Here is a 12,634-nt window from a genome sequence, read left to right as displayed (position 1 = left end):
TAAATATTTTGGCATACTTTTATGCTTTCAATGTTTCACCAAATTGTCAGCGTTTGATAATATTTGAATCTGGTCCCGATAATGGAACAGTACCAAAATAATGCTATTACTTCCAAAGAAAATGCAAAACTTGACCTTCTTAAAAAGGTGTATGGAGCATTATTAGCAGCTCAGTGAGATACTTCACAAGATAACTTACCTAAACATTTTTCTGAGGGAGAATGGAAAATACCAAAACACTAACGAATAAAAGGTTGCCAAGGAGAATTAATGCACATGCAGCTAAAGAAATCCCCCTCAATCAAGATACAGATAGGTTAAACTGAATACTGGAGTTGATATATGGTTTAAATCATAACTCCAGAGAATGCCAAAAATAAAAAAATGAACCTGCAGCATATGCAAACTGCAGTCAAGGACATATTGTTTCCTTTAAAGAGTACAAAAAATATTCAAAGCCAATCAAAAAGACTACATAAAAACCTACGTATATAGATTTTTGTCATAAGTAAGTCCTTTGCTCACTCCTTTAAATCTGTAAATGATACGAACTTCTAAACATGATCACAGAAGCAAAAAAATGTTCTTAGTGATTGACAACATCAGTAAATTTACAAATATACAATTTATAGCTCAAAGCACCAAGGGCTGAAGAATGCATCAAAGAAAAGTAATACTAATGAGCAAGTTCAGTAGTTGAGCTATTTAGGAATTGTACATGCATTGGCAGTAAAATTGAAGAATATTTGAATATTTTGCAATAAAACAATATTAACATCAGTTTTGTTATAAAAACCTTTGCCACCCTGGATGATAAGGTTAGCATTCCAAATTATCATGCCTATAGATGTGACAGTCTGCATTACAGAGGAGGGCAAGTGGCTATTTACATCAACAATATATTACAATCTTGCCTTATCTCAACAGAAGTAAAAGTTTTGAAAGTGTAGTTGCAGTTATCCCTCCATATTTTGGAACTTACGTTTTTATGCATTATACAACCTGCCAAATGTTGTTGTGTTTTTGATATTGTGTTTCTTATTTAGAGTCGTAATATTGGGCTTATTGCTAACATGCTTAAGTATAGTTTGCCTGAGAGTATGCAAACTCTAGTTACTGATGACTTGCGTGCAAACGCAAGTGGGCATCTCGTGTTTGCACAATTTTATTACAAACTACCCCATCGCAGTCTATGTTCTTGCTGAGAATACGTACAGATTTGTTAAGATTCAAAATCTGAACACTTTAGATGTTTTTCTAATGAACACGTCTATTCCAATAGCTTTAGAAGTAAAAGAAGAACTTACTTCAGACCACGTTCCTCAAATTTTTCAAGTTTTCAGTGTGTGATTTCTCCAAGGTTTCTTATACTGGTGAGATCACTCTCTCCTCAGAATTTTTTCCAGCTGTGCAGACTCGACAAGGGGGTATAGCATAGCTGCATAAATCTCATTTTTTAACCCTAACATCTCCAAAGCTCTGAGTTGAGTTTCTACTATTATACAAATTGGATAGAACCATACTTCCATCTTTGCAGCTTGACCTAATACCAACCCTAATAGTTCACAAACATAAATTTCCAGCAATAATTCGTCACATGCAAATCTGGATTTGAGCTGCTTAATAGCTTCTCTTGCTGAGAGGAAAGTTGAGGCCCCTAAGTGGTAAAGTTGCTGAACACTGTTAGTTCGGTCTGAGGTTTAAATCCTACGAACAGGTAAGGTTTTCATGGATCTCACCATGTGCAATATCTATACAAGCCAGTTTCCCATGGAAAATCTTCCACGAAGACATCCCTTTCCTTAGGCAGATAGCCTCTGAGGTTTTTCCATAATCGCATAAACCAAACCAGCTCTTGCTGAGGAACCAATGACAGTAGCCTGCAATGAAATTTGTTGAAATTTGTCATCATCATCTATATTTATATCTTCATTGATTTTTCTGAATCATCCTGAAAATCTTACTAATTTTAGGTTTCCCCATTAAACATTTCTAGCTCCAATTTCGATAGTTTGAAATTCCTGTTTTGGTCAATTTTCAAAAATTCCAGAAGCAACTACAGGAATAAGATTTACCATTTTATTTTCTACTCTTGTTTTTAACTTAATATATTTATTGTAATATATTTCATTAGTTTCTAAATCTGTCAAATATTTGCTTCTGATTTCAGTTTTTAAGAAATGTTCAGAATTTGTGATTGAACTTCCTGTAATCTGTTGACTGAGAATTTAAGCCTTTCATCCCTAAATCTGATTCACCTAGTTTTTCAGCTTCAGCTTCTAGTTGTTTTTGCATTAATGGGTGAGCCATTTTAAAGCTAAAATAAAAATCCTAATTACAAGCCTAATTGTACACATATGTACCAATAATGATACCGGTTGGTACATATATATATATACACACACACCAGATAAACAAAAAGATAAATAATTTCTAAACTCTAAGTAATTCATACATACCTGATATTCTATATATCTTTTCTAAACGTTTTCTTATAAGCATTATAGGATAAAATTATGTATAAAGTCATGTTTAGTCTTATACATGTATATGTATAAAGTCATGTTAGTATTATGTATAAAGTCATGTTTAGTCTTGCGCAAATTTACTGTAAAATGTATAATACAGACACTCACTGGTATTATATTTTTGTTTTAGAAGTGAATATTTATCTCAATTAGCATCTAAAATTTGTTAATTTTTAAAATTGCTAATGGTACATCAGAATGTCTTTAATTGTATTTTTGATTAGGAAAAAGAAGAAAAAGTTGCAGCACCTCTCTGTACTGATCCCAATGCTGTAAGCAGCCAAGAAGAAGAAAATGATATAATTAAAGGTATATGCATTCCGCCAGTTTGAATTTTGTAAGAAACTGAAGCACAGAATTTGTGCATATTACTTTTTGGTAAGGGCATTTATATTTCATAAGGACAAAAATATCAGTACTGTTCTGTTATCTGGACGGAGTGGTCACCAAATGTTATGATAAACTCGCAAAGAGATTTGTTCATATGAAGTCACCAATGTTTATTTCTGAAGTCGTTACAATGTTAACTTTTTAAAGAAAAAGTAAAAGAATGTCTTTTCAAAATTGGCTACGAGAATACAAATTTCAAAGATGTAACTTTCAGTTGTATTTAATTATTGTATTTACCCACGGATTTGAGAATTTGAACTTGCCTAATGAATATCTTCCATGCAATTTCCTGATGAACAAAGAATTATTCAGCCTAAAAAAAAACTCATGGAAAACTATAACATGATTTTTTTTTTTTTTTTTTTTTTTTTTTGGAAAGTTGTTTAATTTACATTAAAAATTTCTAACTTTACGAATATCTGTTTTTTTTTTTTTTTTTTTTTTTTTTTCCTGTTATTTTTTGGGTTTTTCTTCAACTTAACTGTATTATATTTTATTGATCATAATTTAAATAATTTGGCAATTATTTTTATGCTTCAAATCTTTTGCCAGATCGTCAGCTTTTAGCAATATAATAAGACTCTAATTGACATGTATTATTAATATAAATTTTGTTTTACCTACATCAGGCTACTTATTGCATTTTAACTTAATTCTCAAAGTAATTGTAAAATAATTTACATGTGTACTTATCTTTATAACAGCTATAGAAATATCATTAAAGGATACAGGAAGGTATGATATCGCTTCAGAAACTGGAATTTCAAATCATTCGACCGAAACTGCAAAGTGTGTAGAGCCTTTCAAAGTCCGAGCACTTTATGATTTTGATGCAGCTGAAGATAATGAGCTTACTATCAAAACTGGTGAAATTGTCTTAGTATTAGATAACAGGTAAAATTTATTTTCTTATGGTGTAAATTGTAACTTTGTAATATTTTTGTTTACATGAATTATAATATTCATTTTTACTTCCTTGTACAAAGTAAAAAGGAAGTATTGTAATCACGAAAAATTTCAGTCATCATATTCCAATGAAAATATACATTCTGACCGCTATCGAATGCAATTTGACTGTGTTTTTGTGTGACGTGCATACCTAAGGACAGAATAAAGGACTCTTCTCCCACAAAAAAATTATAAAACTGATTTTAAATGAATTCTGAAGATATTTTTTTGTGGCGTGTGTATGTACACTGCTCAAAAAAAAAAATGGGACATTGCTATATCTCCCGTTCTACTGGGCCGATTGACAAAATTCAAATTGCGTTCTTCGTGTCTCGAAAGCGCGACTTAAGATACATATTAGATTTATATATAGCACTATTCTAACATAGGTATTTTGACACAAAATCGGACTTTTTCTGAAATAACATACCAATTTTTTTACATATTTCGATTCTACGACTCAAATTACGCCTAAATATGAAATTTTGTAAAATTTGGAGCGAAATTTACGGAGAAATTCACAAATTTATGTTGGCACTTTTTGTTCAGTTTGCGCCAAGAATAGTTCACTTGGCGAATGTCTTAATATATGGCAACCTTGTTTCCTTTCCCGTGAGAGGAAAAAAGTCACCATCATTCTTTTTTCCAAATAATATTCTTTATATATTTTTTATTATAACTGTTATTATTTTAAGTAATTTTTTCTTTTTCGAATTTCATTTTAATTGTTTAAAATGCATTTTTTTCTTCGAATAACTGTTTTAAAAATTTCTATTTAAATATTCAAACTGCGTCAATAACGGTGCAGAGTTTATTTTATTTATTTATTTTTTTTTTTTTTTTTCAAATAGTTTTCTTTATATATATTTATTTGTCATAGTTATTATTTTAGGAAATTTTTAAATTTTTATACTTTTATTTTAATTATTTGTGTTGCATTGTCTCTTCAGATAATTGTTTTAAAATTTTCTATTTATTCCTTCAAACTGAGCATTTTAAATACATTTATTAATATAAATTTTCCAGAATTTGATTTTATTTATTTGAATTGTGTTTCTTTCCGAAGAATATTTTGTAACCCAGACTATGATGCATTTGAAAACTGCATATATTAAAAGAGAAATTACAGTAAAGCACAGTTAACACGCCTTTCAATGTTCCGTTCAGAAAAGAAATATATAAATAAGAGAGATGTATAACGGACATTTTAACATAGGATGACTTGCATACACTGCTTTAAACAGTTTAATCATTGTGACCATTGCTTTGCACAGTTTTATCCTACATTTGGTTTCTTAAAATGTTATTCATATTTTAGTCAAATATTTTATTTTTGAAATCGCAAGAATCAAATATCATAAGATTAAAAAGTTTTAAATTAAAAAAAAGTAGAAATATTAAATTTTACGCAAAAATTTATTTTTTCTTTTCTTTTTCTTCAGGCATTCTACTTTATTCTTGCTCTTTTCTTTAGGCATTCTGCAAGTATATTAAAAAGTATCCAACATTTCGAAATAATCTTGGTATTTCTGACAATCATTTTAAATAAAGTTATCGCCTTCCATTTCATAAAGGCCCATAAACGGCCGAGTGGTAGAGAATCGTTGAACACTGATAGTTCACTCCGGGGTTCGAATCCCGGTAAACGGGCTGGTTACATGGGCGTTTTCGTGGATTTTCTCATGTGTATCGTGTATGCTAGCTGGTTTCTCTTAGAAAGTTCATCACGAAGTATTTGGTCAGAGCCTTTATCAGTCTTTAGAGGCTAAACATTTTGAAGGTATGAGATGAAAGAAAAGTCTGGTTTAATCAAGAGGTTTTGGTTTATTTAATTGTGCCTAAGGGAAGGGATGCCTTCGTGGAGGACTTTCTAAGGGAAACTGGCTCGTATACACATTACATATGGGGGAAAACTACGAAAACACCCATGCAGACAGCCCGTTCGCGGGATTCGAACCTTGGACCGAACTACCAGTGTTCAGCGATTTACCGCTCAGCTGCTGTTTCATCAGGAGGAAAAAAAAAACGTCTTTAGGTGACATCCACATACATCACTGGATAAACTCCTGAATCTTCAAATAATTCGACTGAGAAAATCATGGGATTCTCCATTTATGATACGGTATGATGTTCTATAACGTAATTTAAATTTATACAACCATATAGTCTACAACCAGTCGCTCTTCACTTTAATCTGTAATGATATCGTTTTTGTCTTTTCTGTTAACACAAGCTCAATTGATGGTATTTGGTGGTGGTGGTGTACATGTCCAAGTGTTTTCTCTTTGAACACATAAATTCTTTGAAGTATCCTGAAGGTATATTCAAAAGCATCCAACATTTTTAAACATCTTGGTATGTCTAATAGCTAAATTTCCCTGCAAATTTTTGCTTACTTTTCTCCCTAATTTTCTTCTTTCCTTCTACAGTTATTTTCAGTGCTCACACAAAAAAATTAAGATTTTTTGATTCCTAGACTTCCATAAATTTTGCATTCTTGTCAATTTTTTTAAAATATCAATTGCATGAACTGCGTTTCAGCTGAAAACAGCTTTTCATTTTCTAGACATTTTAACTATAAACAAAGTATAGAGCAAAGTCCAAAGCATAAATATTTTAATTAAAAGATTTTTGCTAAATGACAAAGAAATAAAACAGTGCAGCAGGGTTTATTCTGTACCACCGAGTGACCTGATTCTTATATCGGCTGAAACAATCTAAATCATATTAAAGATCATGTTTTTTATACAATCTATAACGCGAGAGAAAAATTAGCTTCTTAAAACATTCTTTTTAAGAGGATTAATATAAAATATTATATTTAAATATATATATTTTTAAAGCTGGGACTTGAAACAAACTGTCAGACTTTTAAAGTTTAATTTACATGGTGGTTATAATTAAAGTTCCAATTTGAAATGGTCATAAAAGGAAAACTACTGGACCAAATGTTATCAAACTTGGGAATCGTGTAAAGGAGGTTATGGGAATTTATTTTCCGCGGGAAAAAAAAAAGAGTTCAAAAACTCACCACCAGTGGATAAATGGCGCTGTATACAATATTGGTAAATGAAATAAGACATGAAAACATCTGTTTAAAATGTGTTTAATAGTTTCCGAAACGTGTTACAAAGCATGTTCGATGTAGCGTCCAGCATTTTCCGAGAGCAAGTTAAATCCTGTTACTGCATTCTTAACAGCAGTTCTTAGCATATCAAGAGGAATGTTACGGACATTTTTCATTTCTGCCAAATTGTTTAGAATATCACCATAAACAGTGCTTTTGAGATAACCCCATAGCCAAAACTCACAGAGATTGAGGTCTGGTGGGAAGAGGGGAATTGTCGGCTTATAAGACGTTCATTCGTGAAATGTTTCCCAAGTAACTGTGCGACACACGTGAGGTGGGGCCCAGCCCTCCATAAAAATCGTAGTATCTAAAATGCCATGTTACTGCAGTTCCATGCAGTTCATGTATCACAAAACATTTTAACATTGACTCACAATCAACATAATAATAATCAATAACATTGCAATCACAGTGGTCCAGCTGTCGCCTGCTCTTCAGAGAAAAATGGTTCAGTTATAAAACTAGCTGTCATTCAACACTAAACGGTGTGGAATGACAGCTATGCAATTGAATGCAGTAGGAGAATGCAATGGAACTAGATAGATAACATGAGGAATTTCTTTGGCCCAAATTGATTAAAAGCGTTTTGAATCAGTATCTTCATGTTTTAGTGCCGAATTCAGGCTTCAAAAATTACAAATTAGCGATCTGTAAGAAAACGATTTCCAGATTGTACGCACTTGTGCGAGTGATTTGCGATCTCACATTTTCTAATCGCTAATTCGTGGTTTTCATGGACGAATTTCTCACTTACACGGATGGCGCACTCGACTTTTCGAATTCAACGCTTTTAAATGGTAATTTGCCTACTTCAAAGTTTTTTAAGGGTATGCAACATGTTAAACTCGTGTAACAAAAGGTTAAGTTAGATTCCGACCCATATTTCGTTTAACAATATTGCATACAGCGCCATTTTCCCCCTGGTGGTGAGGTTTCCAACTTCCTTTTTTTTCGTGGAAAATAAATTCTCATGACCTCCTTTACACGATTACCAAGTTTGATAACATTTGATCCAGTAGTTTTCCTTTTATGACCGTTTCAGTGTGGAACTTTAATTATAACGACTCTGTATATTATTAAATTTTAATTTGAAGCTATGCGTTATATGTATACCAAGCGTAAATTTTTCGCTTTTATGGGAAAATAAAGAATCGAAGCAAATATACTTAGGATAATGGACCAAAACTGAAAAAATTTCCCCACCCTCCGAAAATAAAATATTGAAACATCGACCTTGAATTTATTGGATTATCCGAAATATTCAATTTGACTTATCTTCTAAGTCCTAGTTCCGACAACAATTCCGTCAAAATTTCCGAATTACTGAAGTTGAAGTAAAAGGTTTAGTATATATTCACTGTATGTTAATATAGTAATCAGAGTGGAATAAAAATAGATTATAAAATTTACGCTGATGCAACTTTTTGTCTGACTGGACAACATGTAATGGAAGAGAAGGCTTGTAGAGATCTGTTTTTGACATGCCTCTAAAAGTAGATGTCATACTCCTTTTGTCTCTTCAATGTCAAAAAACTTTCCTTTGAGAGGCAACTTTAGTTTTTGGGAAAGAAAAAAAATCACAAGAAGACAAATTTGAAGAACATGCAGGACGATTGAGTACACATACTTATTTTCGGAACACAAGCAGTTCTCCAACTGGTTATTGAATAATGAAAAGATGCATTGTCATGCAATACAAAACATACGGAATAGGTTTTCTGACTGAAAACGTAAGATTAAAAGTCATCTGCTTCACAGTCATTTACAAGTCAACTACTCGGGCAATTGCAGAATCGTTTTGATCCTGAGCTTATAAGACAAACCTAATATCACTGGATTTAAACACTTCTTCCGAGAACGTTCCTTCTTTAGCTCATATTCCAAGAATATTAAGTGAATACAATTATTGCAAAAGCAATTGAATATTCATTTGCACTACGGCTTGGTAGTTTACTAACGAGTTAACAAAACTTAATTCTGCTTTTTGTGTCTAACAGTACAACAATATTTTAAATATTTAGAAATAAAATATTAAATTGGAGCCTCACCAGTTGCCTAGCATTTGAAGATTGTTAAATACTAATTGTTTGTTGCGAAGTCTAACCCAGGCTGCATGGTTGGTTTTCGTAGTTTTCTAGGTTCTCTTTACAAAGGTTCTCTATGAAAGCATTTTAATCAAATAGCTCCCATGTTCTTTCTATGTTCAAATAACCAACTAACCTAGTTTAAGCGCGATTTCTAAGTGAAGTTACTAGCAAAACCCGAATACTCATTAAAAATTATGTAGCTTGCCAATCGGGAGTAACATGAAAGATGCGGCGCCAATAATTGAATTCCTGCTACGGTATGCTGTTTTTAAACTTAGATGGTCGTTCCTTAATTAAATAGCTCACCAGCGGCCGAGCGGTAAAGACGCTGAACACTGGTAGTTCGGTCCGAGGTTCGAATCCCGCGAACGGGCTGGCTGCATGGGCGTTTTCGTGGTTTTCCCCATGTGTAACGTGTATACGAGCCAGTTTCCCTTAGAAAGTCCTCCACGAAGGAATCCCTCCCTTTAGGCAGATAACCCTCGTGTGCTTTACGATAATTAAGTAATCCAACTCAATCCTTAATTAAATGTAATTGATTTGTAACTTCTACTAGAGCTGACGGTTAGAATTGAAGTGTAAATAAATAATATCGTGTGCAATATTTGCAATTTATAAGAAGGATTTATTAATAACCGTAATAATTACTTATTATATTACTAATGATTAGGATTCAGTTCTTGACAATTACATTCTAAATTAGAATTTTAAGAATATAATGAAAATACACTACGCCCAAAAATACATTTTAAGATAAAAAAATGAGTTGATTTTTTATGTTTTAAAACTTCTTGAATTCATTTAATAAACATCATATCCTCGTTGTTAATTGAATCCAGTATGTTGGGTGTCATTTATATAATTATTCTTACTTGTCCACAGAATCTGCTGACTTATCCAGCCATTAAGTAGCTGCAGATCATTTCTACACAACCACCGAACTTTCATTAATTCAGTCTGTAGAGGGTTGTATGTTTATATCATAATTTGACTTTTAAAAAATTATTATTCTAAATCTTATGTTTCTATAAAAATATACTGTGCTTTAAAAATATGTATCAGCCACTCTTTCAGCCACTTCAAAAGCAACAGTTTGTTTTTAGAAATAAATTATGCAGTTACTGTCATAAAATTCAAATAAACATCAAACAAAAATTCTCAGTTTTAGACAATTCGATTTAAACGAAGTAAAGCAGTAGACGATAAAACGCCGAAGGTAAAAATTTACTCTTACAAAAATTTACTCTTATTTATTTTTATTTTTATTTTTATTTTTTTTTTTTTTTTTTTCCCGTAAAATTTTACTTGAAATTTAAGGTTAAAAATAGCTGTGGCAATTCAGTGTAACAAAAATCCATAGACCACATTTGGCGTTATTATCTCTCAAAAAAAGATGCCAAATTTCAAAATGCGAAAATATGTAAATTCGCGTATATCTTAGAAAATTTTGAATAAAAAAGCCTAATTTTTTGCAGATATGCTTAAAAATACACCTACTTTAAGATGATGGTAAAACTTTTATAGGTTATAATTCAAAATTTTTTTCGAAAAATTTATAAAAATTATTTAAAAATAGAAATTTAAAAAATAAAACACAAAAAATGGGTAAATTTTATTTGGAATGAACCTAAATTTCGAAATGTGAGAGAAAAAATCAAAAAAGTTTAATAAAAAAAGAGATATTAATAAATATTTGCGAAATTCAATTAACATTGAGGAGCTAAAATTTTGAGAGCTTATACTCGTACGATTTTTACAAAACTTGGTATTCTGGTATAATTTGAGTCATAGAATCGAAATATGGAAAAAAATTGGTATGTTATTTCAGAAATTTATGTCAAATTCAATTCAATTTTATGTCAAAATACCTATGTTAGAAGAGTGCTATATATAAATCTAATATATATCCTAAGTCGCGCTTTCAAGACATGAAAAACGCAGGTTGAATTTTGTCAATCGGCCCAGTAGAACGGGAGATATAGCACTGTCCCATTTTTTTTTTTTTTTTTTTTTTTTTTTTTTTTTTTTTTTTAAGCAGTGTACATATGTATCTCTCATAACTCAAAAATGACTAGCCTCAAAACCTTGAAATATATAGGACTATAAGTTTTGTATATAGGACTGCTATAACATGTTGATGTGCACCTTGTATTTTGGTTGCAATCGGCCACACCAAAAGTAAATAAATACACTTATATATGTATATATATCCACTCTGTCACTCAGCTCAGTGATCTCAATTTCTTTATTCTTATATGTTTGTAAATTGTGCAATTTTTGGGTTAAAAGTGATTGAATTATGTTGTTCTGGCTAAGATTTTTATGCCTTTAGTTGACCTGCATGCAGTAATTGTGGAATTATCAACAATTTAAAAGTTTTTCAAGTGTGGCTAGGCTTAATTTTTGATTACCATGGCCGCCATGTTTGTTTGCATTTGAAACTTCACAGAACATTGGATTTGCTGCAAATCTAGAGAAACTAAGCTTCACAACAACAAAGTAACGTCTTCTTTTATTATTGCGAATTTGAGTTATGCTTACTTCATTCTGGAATGAATATTTAAGTTATTAGCTTGTTTTCGTGTTGAAACTGTAATTTTAATTGTAAAATTGTTTTAACTGTACTTAGTGTTTTATGTTTTTCTATAGCTTTCAAATTTTAATGAAAATATTTTGAATTTTTATGTATTTTTGCCTTGCCGCGAAGTGAGAACTGAATTAGTAGCACTTGTGTATTAGGTAAGCGGCACTAAATTGTCTGCAAAAAACTGTTTCTTTTTTATTTGTTTAATTTCTTTTATGGTACTTACGTATTAACGGAACCAGGCCAAAATTCGCATAAATTGCCAAATTTGGCAACCCTACGTGTTATACGTAGTTTTGTAAAAAGAGCATGTGGAGATTCACAAAATTTTTCTGCATTTTCGTGCAAATTTTTGTAATTTATTAGCAATTAAACCCTTCCGGTTTCGAATTTGAATAAGTTGCAGAATTATTTTTTCGGTGGAAATCTTTTCGCTATTGCTTTTAGCACTGATTGAAAACTGTATTCGCCATAACCATGTACACGTCGACTTATTTTTACTTAAAAAAACATCCCAGAATTGCACAAAAATGGCATTGCGCACACTCTTGACTTTATCCATGTACACTGCTATTTTCTCATAAATTACAAAAATTTGCATGAAAATGTAGGAAAATTTTGTGAATCTCCACATGCAAAATAGCAGTGTACATGGATAAAGTCAAGAGTGTGCGCAGTGCCATTTTTGTGCAATTCTGGGATTTTTTTTAAAGTAAAAATAAGTCGACGTGTACATGGTTATGGCGAATACGGTTTTCAATCAGTGCTAAAAGCAATAGCGAAAAGATTTCCGTCGAAAAAATAATTCTGCAACTTATTCAAACTCGAAACCGGAAGGGTTTAATTGCTATTTTATATTTTAAAACAAAATAATATAAAAATCTGTATTAAAAATTATCTGTAATTAATAAATGTACATTTTCTTTCTATTCATACTTTACTCAAACTTACAAATCGCGCCAACCTG

General features: G+C 31.4%; 1 protein-coding gene across 3 annotated transcripts in view; it reads left to right on the top strand.

Annotated features, from left to right (window-relative positions):
* Nucleotides 1-12,634, top strand: part of LOC118201269 (signal transducing adapter molecule 2-like) — a 77,533-nt gene that overhangs the window by 13,327 nt on the left and 51,572 nt on the right. For all 3 annotated transcript variants that reach the window (XM_035373333.2, XM_035373332.2, XM_035373334.2), the window contains exons 6-7: nt 2,753-2,837; nt 3,623-3,812. In XM_035373333.2, the coding sequence (XP_035229224.1) occupies nt 2,753-2,837; nt 3,623-3,812 (275 nt within the window). The remainder of the gene's footprint in view (nt 1-2,752; nt 2,838-3,622; nt 3,813-12,634) is intronic.

The sequence above is a fragment of the Stegodyphus dumicola genome, chromosome 9 (assembly GCF_044657685.1).
Source record: "Stegodyphus dumicola isolate Sdum_Otavi_A_Nest chromosome 9, ASM4465768v1".
Taxonomy (NCBI): domain Eukaryota; kingdom Metazoa; phylum Arthropoda; class Arachnida; order Araneae; family Eresidae; genus Stegodyphus; species Stegodyphus dumicola.
The sequence above is the reverse complement of the archived record's forward strand: the minus strand, read 5'-3'. Positions and strand labels throughout refer to the sequence as shown.